The sequence below is a fragment of the Anguilla rostrata genome, chromosome 18 (assembly GCF_018555375.3).
Source record: "Anguilla rostrata isolate EN2019 chromosome 18, ASM1855537v3, whole genome shotgun sequence".
Lineage (NCBI taxonomy): Eukaryota > Metazoa > Chordata > Actinopteri > Anguilliformes > Anguillidae > Anguilla > Anguilla rostrata.
In genome coordinates, this window is record NC_057950.1 from 13,721,297 (window position 1) to 13,738,225 (window position 16,929).

At 46.8% G+C, this 16,929-nt stretch overlaps 2 protein-coding genes across 3 annotated transcripts in view; one reads left to right on the forward strand and one right to left on the reverse strand.

The window, feature by feature from the left end:
* The window catches only part of plekhh2 (pleckstrin homology domain containing, family H (with MyTH4 domain) member 2), a 28,726-nt gene extending 19,241 nt beyond the window's left edge, over positions 1-9,485 (reverse strand). Inside the window, exons 1-2 of the mRNA XM_064317499.1 lie at positions 9,328-9,485; positions 5,650-5,797 (exon numbers count right to left, since the gene is read on the reverse strand). Of these exons, the coding sequence (XP_064173569.1) occupies positions 5,650-5,772 (123 nt within the window). The 5' untranslated portion in view covers positions 5,773-5,797; positions 9,328-9,485. The remainder of the gene's footprint in view (positions 1-5,649; positions 5,798-9,327) is intronic.
* Positions 9,486-9,681: 196 nt separating this feature from the next.
* The window catches only part of thada (THADA armadillo repeat containing), an 80,894-nt gene continuing 73,646 nt past the window's right edge, over positions 9,682-16,929 (forward strand). Inside the window, exons 1-12 of one of the 2 annotated variants that reach the window (XM_064317959.1) lie at positions 9,687-9,821; positions 10,343-10,392; positions 10,485-10,566; positions 10,776-10,882; positions 11,547-11,680; positions 12,044-12,192; positions 12,668-12,700; positions 13,140-13,188; positions 13,525-13,724; positions 14,291-14,385; positions 14,600-14,823; positions 14,977-15,785. In XM_064317959.1, coding sequence (XP_064174029.1) covers positions 10,494-10,566; positions 10,776-10,882; positions 11,547-11,680; positions 12,044-12,192; positions 12,668-12,700; positions 13,140-13,188; positions 13,525-13,724; positions 14,291-14,385; positions 14,600-14,823; positions 14,977-15,785 — 1,873 coding nt within the window. In that variant the 5' untranslated portion in view covers positions 9,687-9,821; positions 10,343-10,392; positions 10,485-10,493. Of the gene's footprint in view, positions 9,822-10,342; positions 10,393-10,484; positions 10,567-10,775; positions 10,883-11,546; positions 11,681-12,043; positions 12,193-12,667; positions 12,701-13,139; positions 13,189-13,524; positions 13,725-14,290; positions 14,386-14,599; positions 14,824-14,976; positions 15,786-16,929 lie in introns of both variants that reach the window. The other variant, XM_064317958.1, reaches the window with a different exon arrangement.

Sequence of the window (16,929 nt, forward strand, 5' to 3'; positions counted from 1 at the left end):
GTCTGTACACACACAGTTATACCCAGTACAGCAAAACCAGTACGCAGGGATGTGTCCATACACACACACAGTTATACCCAGTACAGCAAAACCAGTATGCAGGGATGTGTCCGTACACACACACAGTTATGCCCAGTACAGCAAAACCAGTATGCAGGGATGTGTCCATACACACACACAGTTATACCCAGTACAGCAAAACCAGTACGCAGGGATGTGTCCGTACACACACACAGTTATACCCAGTACAGCAAAACCAGTACGCAGGGATGTGTCCGTACACACACAGTTATACAAAACCAGTACGCAGGGATGTGTCCGTACACACACACAGTTATACCCAGTACAGCAAAACCAGTATGCAGGGATGTGTCCGTACACACACAGTTATGCTCAGTACAGCAAAACCAGCATGCATGGATGTGTCCATACACACGCAGTTATACCCAATACAGCAAAACCAGCATGCATGGATGTGTCCGTACACACGCAGTTATACCCAGTACAGCAAAACCAGTATGCAGGGATGTGTCCGTACACACACAAAGTTATACCCAGTACAGCAAAACCAGCATGCAGGGATGTGTCCGTACACACACAGTTATACCCAGTACAGCAAAACCAGTACGCAGGGATGTGTCCGTACACACACAGTTATACCCAGTACAGCAAAACCAGTACGCAGGGATGTGTCCGTACACACACAGTTATACCCAGTACAGCAAAACCAGTACGCAGGGATGTGTCCGTACACACACAGTTATACCCAGTACAGCAAAACCAGTACGCAGGGATGTGTCCGTACACACACAGTTATACCCAGTACAGCAAAACCAGCATGCAGGGATGTGTCCGTACACACACAGTTATGCCCAGTACAGCAAAACCAGCATGCATGGATGTGTCTGTACACACACAGTTATACCCAGTACAGCAAAACCAGCATGCATGGATGTGTCCGTACACACGCATACATAACCCCAGTACAGCTCACTTGAGACAGGGTCCAGCAAGCGCATGGGCAACAGTGAATGCACCTGTTGAGACTCACTTATCCCTGTTTTCCCATGCTGGGAACAGAACCTACTGGAACACAGCTGGGAGCATTCTGCTTCCACATTCTGTTTGGTTGTGAGATAACTTTGTGACCAAAACCTTGTAGAATGTATTTATTGTTCCAAAGGTCTGTCAAAATCACAACAAAAACGTTCCAGGCATTTTGCCTTCAAACTTACAGGTAATGTCTTCTGATGGTTCACCGTGATCATCGAGTCGCGAAACAACATCGCGGTGATGTGTGACAGTGGCATCTACAACATTCAGTCAGTGATTCCAAAGTCATGATTTGTTGAACATTGATGACTGCCAAAAATGAGTGACCATTCAAAATTCAAACTCTTAAACTAAAATTACAAACCTGAATAAATGAATAAATTCCTTCGGGCAAAGCCCCTTGTGACTCAAAAGTCCTCAAAACTTTCTCTCTCAGCACTTGACTTGTTCTGCCTCTCCCACTTTTTTCCACTTTCTCTGATTTCCTCTCATTTGCTTTCAATTTTCCACACTCTCCAAATTTAAATCAGCTTTACTGGCATGACAAACACAACAGATTGCACTGCCAAAACACATTTAAAAATCAACGTAACAAAATAAATGTTGCAATTAATAATGGAAAAGCTTAAAATAAATGAGTGTAGATGTAACTATATTTATATTTTCCCCCTTCCTCCCTCCTCCTCCCCCGCTCCCCCTGTCTCGCTCTTAGGCAGGGGCATGATGGGTGGGAGGGGGGGGGGGTGTATATCTGGCTACCCTCCTCCCTCTCTCTCTCCCGCCGAAATGTGGAACCAATCAGACGGTGTCAGGCGGGAAGAACGGTGGAACGTTAAACCAGAACACATTTCTCCACTCAAATGCCACTTCCATCTTTGAACCCTAAGCCTTGTGGTCAGATGGTGGGGGGGGGGGGGGGTGCTGGCTCACTGTCTTGTGTCCATTCAACCCGCCACCCCTTCTCACCCACAAAAAACCCACTGTCCCTCAAACTGTTCCGCCATTGCCGTTAATGTTTACAGATCATTAGTCTGCCCAGTAAAATGTTTGGTGTTAATCCCGCTCTAACTGAGTGTACATGAGTCCAACAGTGACTTAAATACACTCCATCTGAGTAAAATGTACTCTGTCGTAGTTAATTCAACACTGAATATTTGTATGTTGGAGCAACATTTCAGCCACTCTTGCCTACTTACAACTAACCAATCACAGGGCTGATCTGGTGTTGAGAGGGGCTCTCTCAGCCTGTACTAAAGCCAAGCGGAGTGGGATGGAAAGAGCTCCAGTACGGAGCTGCAGAAATACCTCACACACACAGTCTTTGTCTGAGGCAGTGGCTGAGAATAGTCCGCTCCGCAGACTGCATAGCTGGCTGTATGAATGCTCGGCAGGGAGCGGGGAGGGCCGGAGGGGGTGGGCGACAGCGCCATGTTATCTTTAAAAGTGAAACTGAAGCAGCACCCCGATGGCTTTGAGATGGCCAGTGTCCCACAGACGGCCACACCCCCACCCCCCTCCCTCCCCCCACCCCCAGTGATAGCAACAAATTACTCAACTCTTTGCCATATATGAGAATGGGGAAGAGAGAGAGAGAGAGAGAAGGAGGGAGGAAGAAGGAGAAAAGGAACGAAGGGGGAAAGCAAAGAAAAAACAGATTTATGACCCACTTTCCCCCGCCGTTCGCCAAACATGGAGAGGAGTGGAGCGAGGCAGGCCGCTCGCCCTGCCGCTCGTTCGCTCGCTCGCTCACTTCCTGCGCGGAGCGCTCACTGTTTACAAGCCCCAGAATCTACTCCCCCGGGCAGGCCCGTGATTACTGCGCCGCTCATTTTCTACTGCTTCCACTCCCCCTCTCCTCTTCTTCTTCTTTTTCTTCTTCCTGTTCTCTTCAAACCCTCACTCCATTTGCTTTTTTTTTCCTGACTCAACTTGAATAACCGATAGACCAGTATTACGTGATTTCAGGTGATTAAGAGTAAACTTTTAGCAGCGAATGTAAGGACAGGACCTGTCGATGAAAACACGTTGTTTTCAGCGGAATGACATAATATTCTTCATTAGCCCTTCAGCTAGCTAGCTGCTCCAATGAATGTTACTGCACATAACTTGCTAGCTAACTGAGCGGCACTTTCTCATTTAACATTCTTGTGTGCGGATGGCTATAAACTATAAGAATGTCAAGCCTTAGTAGGTCTTTGAGATATAAAGAAATGAATAAAGCCACACACTTTTTTTTGTTGCAATGACTGTCTGGCAGCCTTTGTCAGGGAAAATTAAAAATAGAAAACAAACAAAACAAACTTAAAAACGAGCTGTAAAAGAATGTGTGAAGATTCCAAAGGGTTGCTGGGGAGTTTTTTTTATAAAGTGACCCCTCCTATTTCACAGTCCTCCTGCTGAGGGGGACCCTCGAGTCTTCCTCCAGAACACAGTAGACCCCCCCCATCTCAAAACTCCCCCGTGTGTATTTCTACACCAGCCAGCACAGAGGGAAAAAGAGCCTTGTCTTTCTCACCTGCTGACACACACAGTACTCACTGTTCAGAGAAAACCCAACCAGAGCACAAGGCCCCTGTTGACAGCACACCACACCAAACCAAGAATGCACTCTAGTGAACCCTGTGCAGTTCCCTTCTAATATGAAGGGATACAATAATTCCATAAAAGTCAGAGACGGCGTATTTGGATCATTTTGGGGTTTTTTTAGCACTCATGTACTTCTGTGTTTTCTAAAACAACGAGTCTGACGCACTCACAGCCTGGGGGGGGGGGGGGGGGGGTCGGGGGGGTTGGAAGCAAGATGTTGCGAGACTGGATATTTGTTTGATGAACTCATATCAGTGGGAGGTCCTGCAAGGAGGGGGGTCAGAGGTCAAAATCCTGCAGTGGAGGGATTTTGGCTCTCTTGGCTGGTTGTGCTCGGGACCCAGCTGAGGGGATTAACATTCCCCCTCATGCAGAGTGGCTGGGGCTGACAGGCCCTAATGAAGTCACAGCCACCTGGAGAGACTGACAGAACTCCCTGACCTTTGACCTCCGACCTCCTGAACCCAGGTTACAAGATCACAGTGCTACAACTGAAAGAGGGCAGCTGGGACAGGGTTCACTGCAGAGGGAGCGGATAAGACTGCAGTCATGTATGTTGCACGCACGCACACACACACACACACACACACATTCAGTAAAGGGCACAAACACACACCCCAAGTAGATTTTTTGAGTAACCACTTTGGCCCGACTTGGCTGTTAGAATCCAGAGTTTACCCCATCCCAGAATGCACTGCTTTGGAACCCCACAGTCACCCTACTGTTTGCATTAACTTCTAATCAGTGTTCCCAGGAGACCAGGCCGCTGAACTAGGCCAATGCACTGCAGGAGCTGGCCCAGTCACGGAGGCACAGGCTGGGGGATCTCACTCTGACTCATTCCCCTCAGTGCCCCTGCTGAACTCTCCATGCCCCCCCCAATATCACTGACCCTCTACCCCTCTCCTAACCTATCATTCTCTATCATTTCTGCTTAACCTCATCCATCCCTCGCCACCATTCTCCACCTCCTATTCCTCCCTCTCTCACGACGAGGGTTCCGTTCCCTCTCTTCAAACCTCTCTGTTCACGGACCCTAGAGCAGGTCCTGGCCCTGGTGAGATAGTCTGCTCGTAAGTCGTATGTGCACATCTCTGCTCAGATTCACATTAACACTATTTTTCTCATTTTCAGTGATGCAAACAGTTTTGCCTTTCCTCTTTCTTAACTGCAGGGGTTCTGGTTAGTAACAGCAGTGCATAGTGCCTCCAAACATCCAGTGAAACTGTAATGTAGTTGGTCATGCCCCTTAACAATGTCCATCAAATTGGAATGTTTGGGCATCAACAGAAGGGAGGGAGAATTTCCACTGTTACAAAATAATGGGGTTGATCATCTAGTTAGTCTTTAATATCTATGATTAGGCCAGGAGTGATGCTGTATAACACAAACCACAAAAGGGCAAAAGGGCTGAATTATCTCTGCTTAAGAAAGGCCACCTCAGGAGAAAACAAGCACTATCTCATTATCGCCGCTTCATCTTTGAGCTGACACTTCAAAGCCCATGTGACTGACATTAATACAGATGCCAGCTAATTCAGGATGAAGCCAAATCTTCACCGCGGAGAAAGGAATGAGGAGTCAGAGAGAGAGAGAGACAGAAAAGATGGGACTCATAAACGCCTGCTTTGAAACCATGTCCCTGATTTTGGTTGTAGAGCAGCAGAGCCCAAAAGCAATCATAAAATCATCTCTCAGACAAATCACGTGTTGAAAAAACACTCGCTATCCAAACCCACAAGCAATAACTACACATCCACGCATAGGCACAGGGTGAAACGTTACGCAAGAAGAGGGCAGAATGTACCACACACCATTTAAACGTTCCCACTCGTTTATTAACAAACAAACAATGGCAATCTGATGGGGACAGTGTAGGCTGAAAGGTTTTTGGTCTGTCAGTGAATTGCTGTGAGGGTTTACACAGCATGCTGGTACATTTGTTTTCCTCTGGATTTTTAAAAGGACAACGGAATTCCGTGTGTGCGCACGTGTGTGGGAGGGGCCTACCTTCTCGGCCAGCAGCTCCCGGATTTTACTGGCCTGAACCCGAAACTTGAGCAGCTGGGTCTCCAGGGTGATACATCTCTCCTTCCAGTCCCCCTGTCCCACGCATTCTTCACCTTCCGCCATTACTCTCTCTCTCACTCTCTGCCCCCTGAGAGACAGAAAAACAGAAAAATGGAGAGCAAGAATGAGAGAAGGTGACATGACACAATTACTGCCCACGTTATATAAACAGGCACCAGGTGGCGCTCTACAGAGCAGTTGGTGCCAGTTTGTATTAGGGAGAGGGGGGTGCCAGTAAATAATACCAATGCAGAAGGGGTATGGAGGTCAGGAAAGGGGGTGTGCAGTGTACAGGACTTTATTTAATGGTAGGCCCTGAGGTGGGACAGTCGGCGGGAGAGTTGGACATTCCACACGTGTTTTCGTTTTTACTCAGAGGGGGAAACAGGAGGCCTGCCTAGTGGGGGGTAGAGGAGGAGGAGACATGGGGGTTAGACACCCCCCCCCACCACCACCACCAATCACGGGTGTCCTCAAACCTGTACCAGGACAGGAGTGGGCACCACAACAGCCAGTGGCCCCCCTTAATAGCTGGGTCCTCCAACGCTGTTCTTAAACAAAACCCACATTTGCAACGGAAGTGTACCACTTACAGAAACCAAAAGGTTCCCTGAGTATACATCAACACACAGGAAAACACACAGAAATCAAGCATATCACCAATTTTCAGTGAAACATCAAAAACACAGCAAAATGAGAGAGAGAAAAACAAGGGGGAGATGGATGGGGAGAGGACAAGATGAGGAGAGAAAGATTTTGTTGAAATAACCTCTCATTAGTCATGGCTTGCACACAAAGGGAACATAAACATGTGCGGAGGGTAATTGCATATTTTCCAATGGTTGTTTTGGATGCAAGAAGATGTTTTTTGTTATTTAATTACTTTTCATTTAACCTTTATTAAACAAGGTCAATCTTACTGAGATTAAAATCAGTTTTGTTTGAGAGACCTAGAGGGATAAGCAGCTGTATAGTTTACACAGCATATAAGAACAAACCAAACAAAACCAGGATTTTAAATCTGACTAAATCTCACTACAGACAGTGCTCATTGTTATTCTCCATAAAAAGTGTTTCAGGACAGGTTTACACTGATATAGCAATGATGGGAATTATAACTTTTCATTTTAAAGTACTTTACACGGCAATGGTACAGTATAATTTCCTGCTAAGACCAGCAATTCTCCTGTGTATCAGGAGGATATAGAAGGACTTTATGTTTGTTGATGAGAATGATATTACTGGGTACCTATAGGGAGGTTAGTTATTGTATGTATAGTTTATCACAAGGAATGATATGACACATGCGGAATGGTAAAGGTTAACAAAGTAGGCTGGACACTGTATGGTAAGGTTTAATAGTGTCCTGTGTGTGTGTGTGTGTGTGTGTGTGTGTGTGTGTATGCGCACATACATGTGGTAGAATGTTGGGCAGTGAAACATTCCACCATGCAATTTTCATTTTTTAAAGGTCTATAAATCAATGTGATTTTTCTGGAGCTACACCCTTTGTCTTGGGTAAAAAAGGCTACAGACAAACAGACATAACTCAGCTGCACCAAAAAGAGAAAATGACCAGAAAAGCACTGAGATGCAGGAATACTCCTGGTTGTTCTTAGAATGCAAACCAATCCCCTCTCATCATTACGATGAACAGCAATAAAATACTTGAAATAACACTGATCCCAAACAGTTCCTAAATGATCCTAAAACGCCCCCCCCCCCCATCTCCAACAAATCTGCAATAGAGTGGCCTCACTTGACCTTTCATATATCAAAGCCATTCCACATAGCTGTAATTCTGTCTGAGATGAGGAAGGGCGGGGGGGGGGACTGTGCTCGGTCCACACTCCAGGTGTAGAGGTGAGTGATTTACTCATGAGTGTGTGACCAGCACAGCAGGCAGTGAGGGCCAATGGATGGGGTCACCCCACCCCACCCCCCATCAAACCAGAAGCACCCCTCTCTTTCCAAAACCTCCTTGCTCACCCACAGTGTGGTTGGATCCTTCTCCTCCTTTACCCTTCCATTCCATGCTCCTCCCCCATTCTCCCTCTCTCTCTCTCACACACTCACTCGGAATGATGCACACTGTCTCTTTATCTGTCTACTGTTTCCTGTGAGTCTGACCAGGACATTGGAGCACAGCACAACAGAGAGGATGATGAGTGATTCACCACAATTTACACTATTTTATACATTTCATCACATTTAATACAAACTGGCCACAATATTTTTCTGACACTACCCAGAGCATCTAAAAAAGGCATCCCATATGAATGGCCTATATAAATATTATATTTCATAATACATACACTGCACAGACACACACACACGTGGACATGTAATGCAGTATATGCACAATGATAGCAGTAAACTACATCATGTGACTAAAATTAAGAAATGGACAATGATACAGTATAAGGGACAATTCGTAGATGACTATTTATTGTCTTAGACAATGGTGTAGAACCAGAAGTAACATTATTTTAATACATTGATTTCTGTTGTCAGTGCTGAGTAGATGCTGCCAGTGTGCTGTCATTCATGCAAATCCAAGAGCCAGGCCATTATTCAGTATCCTCCTAAGACCAGGAAATTAATTTTTGTCCCCTATGAGGGACAGGAATCTCCTCAGGTCTTCATCTCAAGAACCAAATATTCTACTATAGTGAAACCTACACTACAAGCCAAGGGATATTCAATAAAAAAATACATATATTTAAAAAGATATTTTCACTGCAAAATGTTTTCACCATCCAAGACACTTACATCGTGTAAAAAATTAAAAATACTTTTTCCAGGTCTCAGGAGGTCATTTCGGTGTGTTACAGAAGCCTTTCATCAAGACACAGCATGTATATCCATTTGGCCTACCCTCCTAATTTCCCTCCTTAGGCCTCAACAATCAAACTTTCCATTAGACTTTCTCTCTTAATTCACCTTTGGAATACAGCCAGTATGAATAACCCCAATTAAAAAATAAAATAAAAACAAGCGACTGGCTTGAAATGCACAATTATTTATTTAATTTCCTTTACGCATGCTACGGGCAAGGGACTGTCACTGTAACGGCAAATTTACAAAATCGTAATTTAGCAAATAACTGTCAAGCTACAGAACCCGCTAGGTATTTTATGACGAGTTAATTTTATTTCCGTTTCAGAATGTACCTCTTCAATACTTTGCGTGTCCTGATAAATACACAGTAAAGGTGACAGTCGTAAATTACTGTTATAAACGGAAGAGCCAGAGAAGTAATTAGAAGGGTGAACATATAATTAATGCCGTCATTCAAAAAGTTAATTTTAAAAGCCTATCGGGGGATTTAAAACGCATTTTTCTGCTTGCAATATAAGGCTAGAAATATCCCCCTTTAGACATTAGATTCTTCCCCGCTGACAACTACACAAACACTTCAAATGTTTCCATCAAACCTTCAAATGTTCATATAACTATTTAATTAGAATTTTTTGGATGTATATACATGTAGCCTATGACAATCTCGTTTCATTCCTGAAGCACACCAACGAAGTGAAAAGTGGACAAAGTTTATCTTTTCAGTAAAATTGAAAACAGACAGAACCACATCAGATACGATGTAAACATAATTCTTACCCAGCAAATAGCAGATAAAAAGAAAAGATAAAAACGGGTCCTACTCCATTTGAATAATTTCTTCCATGCTGCTCAGTTGTACCCGTTCTATTAACCTCATTGTGGAATAAAATCGAGGAATTCTTCGCTTTTCCCAAAGTTTCTTTTTTTCAGTAATGTGTCCCAGTTTAGAAATGGGCGGGTAAAGGGGGGCGTGTTGCCTCAGCCCTCTGTCCCATCACAGAGCAATAAGGAGCGGCTATTCAAATTTTCAAGGAGTGTTTCGTCGTATGACCGACACATTGTATAACATATGAAAGAAGAGAACTTCTTATATTGTCCAATCATTCGCTTCTGTAGGAGGGCATATAAAAATCTCCGGAATTGACGTGCCACACGTGTCGTTGCTGCTCTTAGAGAGAAAAACCTTCAGCTGAATGTTGTTTCAAATTGTTGAATATTTGTAAAACTGTTTACTAAATAGTTGAAGTTGTATTGCTACATTAATAATCGTGGTGAGTGGTTAAAGGCATTTTGGTATTTGGCAAAGAGTACGATTTAACTTGGCACTTGGAAGTCCATTCATTTGTTTTTTATGTGTTAAGTTAGCTAGCAAGCTAGCTGTTTAGTTTGTCTTGTTATGCAGCTACACTGAGTAAACAAACGAATTTTACAAATAATCCGTTGTCTTGTTTTGTTTACGAGCTGGTGAAGTATCTAACAAACGTGGGTAAGGTTGGTTATTTACATAGCTATTAGTGTGTTGTGCTAGGGCTAGCTCCCTGTACATACCAAAGCAACGTGCCTTGTGGCTATCTTAGATGCCGATAACGCAAAAACCAGTTTAATGCCTTGGCAACCCCTTAGAGGGTTCCATGGTTTGATAACTGGGACATGGCTGTTGTTATTAGTTAGCTGGTTGCTCTGTGCACCCAGTCTCCGCTAACCCCGGGCTACTCATCCTGTGAGGAACTCATGTGGAACGCGACCACAACCGGGCAGGAAACTGCTCATCTGGAATTGCTCATAATTTTAGATGGGAAAAGAGATGGATGACAAGCTTACTGCCACGTTTGTTTTATCAGCGTGAGTAATGCAGCAAAAGCTCTTGGTCCCTTTGATGTTAAGGCCAATAACCGTGACCGTTATTTCCCCATCCGTTTGCTGTTGTTGCGCAGCCAGTAACCATGGTGGTCAAGAAGAAGACCGCTAAAGTGGAGACTGTTGCTCTGGACAGAGCAACGCTGGAGAAACTGACAGGCAAGTGTCAGTCTTTATTCGCATATGTGACAAAACAAGAGTAGATAGTTCAAATTCACGATCTTTTAACACACAATTTTAACAACTCATGTCAGCACAGTAGCAGCCATTAGCTTCTTTCTCTCTTGTTCTGCCTCTCTGATATTAAGCTTTTCTGGATGTATGTTGTATTCATCTGTTAAACTGACAGGTTCTCTGTTTTACTTCAGCCTCCCTCTCTGTCGATGGGGATCCTGGGGCCCAGAAACTTGCCCAAAACCTGCTAGACTGTCTCCGTTTGACCGACCCAGTCCTACAGATCCAACAGGTCAAGAAGGTTGGTGTGCTGACCACAAAACGCTGATCCCCCTCCACCTGATACCTGTCCGCTTCCAAAAAAAACTTTCATGGCAAATTCAACATTGTGTTTTATGTTTTATCCACAAACGGGTTGGAAATGATGGAAGAAAGGGTTGAATGAAGTCTCTTTGGAGACAGTGGTCCTGTAGTCTAGAGATAACATTTCTTGTTCAAACATGAGAGCAGGCAGGTTATATGCATTCCTATACTTGAGTCACAAACTGGCTCAGGAAATACTCTGTGCCATGTGACCTTGTGCATGGCAAGGGGTACACAAAGGCCAGCACACACAAAATCATACATGTTTTGGAGATTGTGGTAAATTAGGTAAGGGGTTCTCAAATTTTCTCCTGAAATGACCACCTTGTGCCTCTGGCTGAAGACCCCCCCGCCCCCCCCCCACTTAAAAATGGATCTAACCAGCGCCCAGTACAGGCTGCAGTCCAGTGGCTCTTTAACGCACTAATAGCTGGATGGATGTATGTCTTAATCATGATGTAATCAGGATTGTAGACCTGTTTTATCACTGTACTGGCCTCCATTGGTGCAGGAGGACACACGTTTTTCAGTCTGCGCAGCTGATCTGCGCAGTTGCTGCTCTGCAGGTCCGCCCTGTCTTGACCACTGTTTCCCCCCTCAAGGTGGCGAACCTATTGGAGGAGCTGAGTGAAGGCCCCTCCCCGGCAGACGGGCTCCTCCTTTCTTGTCTGGACACCCTCGCTGTCATGTACACCTCCCTGCAGTCCAAAAACCCCCTGAAGAGGGCCGTGGCCAGGTATGCCTAGCAGCCTCCCTCTGCCGCTCCCTACAAACTGGAACACTCGATGATGAATCGACACTGAGTTTGAGACGAAGTGGGATCAGATGCATGCTGGCATAGCTGATTTACCACTGAGCATCTTGCAGTGGCCCGGTCTGAATCCACACACTTGCCTACTATGCAGGAGTAATAATTACGTGTTTCTGTACAATTTATATACTCTGTAGTAGGCAAGTGTGCTGATTCGGACACAGCCAGTTTGTCTGCCTCAGAAGTAGTTGCTCTTCATCTCCCTGCTGAGCCTATCCCCTTCACTGTTTTTTTCCTGTAGCACTATATCTCTCCCTCTCCCTTTTTATTTCTCTCTCTCTCCTTCAGCACCCTGAGCTCGGTGCCTGCCTGGCTGCACGGGCAAGCGGCCAGCCGTCTGTCAGCCTGTCTGTCTGACTGTCTGTCCTCGGCGGGGCCCGAGCATTATCCCCACCTCACGGACACACTCGCCTCCTGCTTGGACGGGTTCCCCTTGGGTACGTCTCCCTCGCCCTCCAGCAGGGTCCCGGGCCCTGATGGGCTTACCTGTGCACTGATGGGTATCACCTGAATCTCTTCACCTATCTTTAAATCGCTGTCATAAGGTATTTAAAACAGTTGTTGCAGAATTTTGGGCCTACATTTGACATAATAGAACATACTTTCTGTGGCCCCTTAAAATATCGGTGAATATAGCGTATGCCATATATTGAAATATAGAATAAAATCATTCCTTAACAAATAGCTGTTTTAACGCTTGCGGTGCTTGTAGACAACAATATAGCCTGTGAGCTGCAGCTGGAAGGGTCAACTGCACATCCTGTAGGGTTATACTGACACCTAGTGGTAGACAGAATGATCATGAAATATTTGTATACATGGCTACAGTTGCTGTCATCTCAAGTTAATATTTTCATGCTGTTGCTTTGAAACAAATTTGTGTGTAAAATCACAATTTCTCTTTCCTCGTAGGTGAGCGTTGCATTCACACTTTACTAACAGAAGGTGAGTCTGTCTTTTGTAATAAAGGCTTTTCATAGTATACTGTCTGTCACTTGTCTGAGTATCTTTTATAAGGGTTGGAATAATCCTCCTGATTTTTGAGATGACATTGTGTCTGTATGGTGTGTGTAATCTAGGTGATAATTGTCTCTTATCTGGCATATAGCCCTTTCACACTTCCTTCAACCTTCCATGCACACTCATTTTGTCCTTGTGAAAAAGATACATGGAGGTTGAATGAGCGTTCCTCTCGTTACATGACTTACCACTGTCACGTCTGCGCTTGAGTTTCTTGTTTAAGGAACGTGGTATCCCCCCCAGAAATACACTCTCCCACCTGCAGTAGCTGTTCTGCACTGTATGTGGGCAGTGCGCTTCTGTATGATTTTCCCTGCAGTTTCTCAGACTGAGTGGCCTCTGTCTTCTCCCCCTTTCTCTCCAGTGCTGCAGTTCTTCCATAAAGCCCTGTGTGAATACCTCCAGCAAAACAGGTAAACGTTCCACCAGATTCCAGGTTAACTTAGTGATTTTTCTGCTTCCTTCTGCAACACCTCTGCCTTGGTTAGGGATACACAATATTATTGGGGTTGTATCCGTATCAGCTGACTATAGCTTGAAAATGAACTTGCTGGTATTGCCCCAGTGCTTACACGTATGCTAAGATTATTTAAATTGAGTATGGCCAAATACCAGCCCCAGAATTTACTTATCATGCCCCCCTACTTTTAGAGCCGTATTTAGTAAGCGTGCCGTGAATTACCGCCGGACCTGCAGAATCCTGCGTCGCCGTCTGTTTTCTCCCCGCGTTAACCCTTTCTTTCCCTCAGCGGGCTGGCAGGCCGTCACGTGGCCCAGGCTCAGGTCATGCAGGCCTGTCTGTCTGCAGTCAAGGCCTCTATGCTGGTGGTGCAGAGGTCCCAGGAGCCCGTGAGTGCCGCCCTGCTGGCTGAGTGCCCGCCCTCACCCTGCCCCCTCCGGGACACGCTGAACGCCCTGCTCACCTGCTACACCCGGATCCTCACCGATGGTACGATGGCCTCTAGCCTGTGCAGGACTGCTCCTCCTCTCTCTCAGGTCCTGTAGCAGGCTTGTGCAGCTGCTGTCCTGGAGGGCCACAGTGTCTCAGGGCTTTACTGTGCCCCCATTCTGGGAGCATTTGCTCCTGAAAATTGATGTGCGTGCTCACTAGAAAAATAAGTTACAAGCACATCTTGTAATTCACGATGCATGGGTGTGCTCCTAGGTTTTTAAACGTGGGAATTCAAAGATTGTAGGTTCAGTTCTCAGTATAGATGGATTACGTATAAGCCCTGGATACGAACGTGTGTTAAATCCTGAAATGCAGTGTCATGCGGGACTTTCCCCCTGACGTGCATGTTGGGAAGGAATGACTGCAGGCTGAGTCCACTTAAGCTCCACCAGCTGTGCGCTCCAGGGCTGTAACGCGTTTACTGGCACTCTGTTACTCTCTGGAGACAGGCATTGTCACCGCTGATGCAGGAGGCTGAATCCAGCCAGCTGAACTCTGCTCTTCCTCTTCCTCTCCCTCTCCCTCCCTCTCTCTCTCTCTCTCTCTCTCTCTCTCTCTCTCAGAGGAGTTTGTGCAGACTGTCCAGAGCACAGCTGGAATGGCGGTGGTCCTCCTGACCAGGTGCATGCTGGGAAGTGGGGACAAAGTGGCGGAAGTGGTGAGTGGCCAGTGTTCAGGCCTTATTCTTTCAGTGCTGATTCACTCACTTAACCTGTGATGAGTCTTTTTCCTGCTTGGGCAGCTTTTGCCTTTTTCCATTGGATGAATTAGCAATTTGGGTCACACCAGCAGTGCGGTGATTGTGTGTCTGTGTCTGTGTCTGTGTCTGTGTCTGTGTCTGTGTCTGTGTCTGTGTCTGTGCATGCTGTTAGGTTGCAGGCCTGTTACTCGGTCCAGAGCAGGGAGCTGACAGCGCCCCCGTGTGGCTACAGGAGAGCTGTGCAGGGCTGTACCGTGGCGACCGGCCCCCGGCTGTGTCTCTCTTCCTGTGCCACGGGGCCCTGGCCATGCTGAGCTGGCGTGGGGGGCCCCTGGGGCCCGAGGGGGAGAGGCTGCTGCTGCTGATCCCCTCGGCGCTGCTCGCACTGGACACCAGGTCAGTAACCTCCACACACTGATCCTACACTGCAGCCCTGACCACACTCTGCCTTATACCGCACACAATGTATTTTTTTTTTTCTCAAGTAGCAGTGAATGCTAATTTTACCAAAATCTATTTGTGTCTGTGTCCATGTATGTGTGTGTGTAGTGTGAAGGAGTCCAGCACAGCGATGGTGGTCTCTCGTGTGCTGGCGCTGTGGAGCAGCGTGGCCCTGGACGGCCTCCAGGGGGCGCCCTCCTCCTCTGGCCTGCGGGAGGCCCTGCTGGGCAGGGCCGAGCTCCCGGGACGCCTGCAGGAGCACATCCAGGCCCACTGGGAGCACCCCCTGGACGGGGTCCGGCACCAAACCCGCGCCCTCTTCCGGAACCTCCTCCGCCTGCACCAGGCGTGCGCGGGCGTGCCCGACCCCGCCTCCGACCCCTTCGTCACGGAGCTGACGCACAGCCTCCTGGGCCTGGAGTGGCACGTCAGGGGGAAGTACGCCTCGCTGGCCTGCCTGGTGGAGCACCTGGGGACCGGCCGCCTGCTCGCCCTCCACCCCGCCCTGCCCTCCTGCCTGCTCTCCCTGATGGACGACCAGTCCCTGGCCCCCCACGCCGGCGACCTGCTGGAGAGGCTGTTCGTCAGCCACAAGGCCCAGCTGAGTGGGCGGGATCGGACGGGGGCGGAGCCAGAGTCAGGGGCTGAGGCAGTGGCCGGGGCGGAGCCAGGGGCAGGGGCGGGTCCAGTGGCAGAGGCGGGGCGAGTGGCGGGGGCGGAGCCAGCGACCGGGTTCGGCTGGATGGAGGAGTGGAACCGCACCTGGGTCACGCCCCTGCTGGATGTCCTGTGCCAGGCCCGGCTGGACCAGACCACCTACATCCTGGATTACCTGCTGCCCAAACTTCTGCGCTGCTGCCCGGCCAGTCTGGCCCACATGGTCCAGGTCCTGCAAAACGCCCAGTTTGGGACCTCAGGTAAACGTGTGCTCCAGCGCCTCCTGCTGGCTGCTTCGGGTTCTGTTTTATTCCAGTGTGCAGCACGCCTTTTACTTCCCACTGCATTGTTTATCCCACAAGAACAGAACGCCTGGATGTTCTGGGGTTGTCTTTAACCATTATTTTCCCCTCCACTCAAAAGCAAAGCATGTTCATTGGTTCAGCTGGCTTTGTTTAAAAATAAATTAAAAACAAAAAAGAACCTCAATTTTTTACCATTTTTAGTTTGATTTATGAAAATAAATATTTCATATTTTGTGTACTGACAGTAGTTTATTCAGGACACCTGAACTGTGTGGTATGTAGTAATAAACCAATTTCCCGGCATCTTTTTGGAGATGTGATGTTTTTGTGTGAGGTCAGTGATTTGAGGCATGTGTGGTGCATTTAGAGAAGGTCTACATAGAAAATTATATGTGCGCCTTTGCTTACATTGTAAACACGATTGATATCCGTAGATGGCCTGTATGTATACCCTTGTTTGTCTGAAAATGTTGATATATAGCCTGTTTTTACATCATTGTCAACAGCGTGGTTATACGTAGTCTATTTTGAGGACGTGGGTTTGACCATTTAGGATGTCTCTTACAGCGTGGGTGCAAAAATGTTTAGAAATAGTCTATAAATCAGTGATTACATCATGTCTTCACCACTGTTTGTAGCATATTTCAGCGCCAGTGTTGACGTTTATCGTGTGTTTGTGTCTGTGGAATGTCAGCTGGTTCCTTGAGCCAGCGTTCTGTTTAAAATGCAAAATCGGGACATTGAACTTTTCGGTGTGGCCTTGTTAAACGTGTGTCTGTGATCTTCTGTTGGGTTTGGTCCCATCGCTGACACTAAAACCTGCATACACCCTGGCCCTAGCATTGTAAAGATATGCAGTTATGCATGTAATTGGTGGTTAGCCACCATTATGTTTTCAGTTTTTGGTCACTTAACACATTTCAGTTAAATCTGTTGTGAACAGTAACGGCAAGTTGTCGTGGAGTGTGTTTGATTTCTACATTAGTAGTCTAAATTTCATTACGTATCGGGTTTCTTAATTATGGCTGGCTCTTGTTTTGCCATGGCTTTGGTTCCTGCGTTGCTCGTGGCATCCATGTTGGCTCATCAGTTTCTTTGT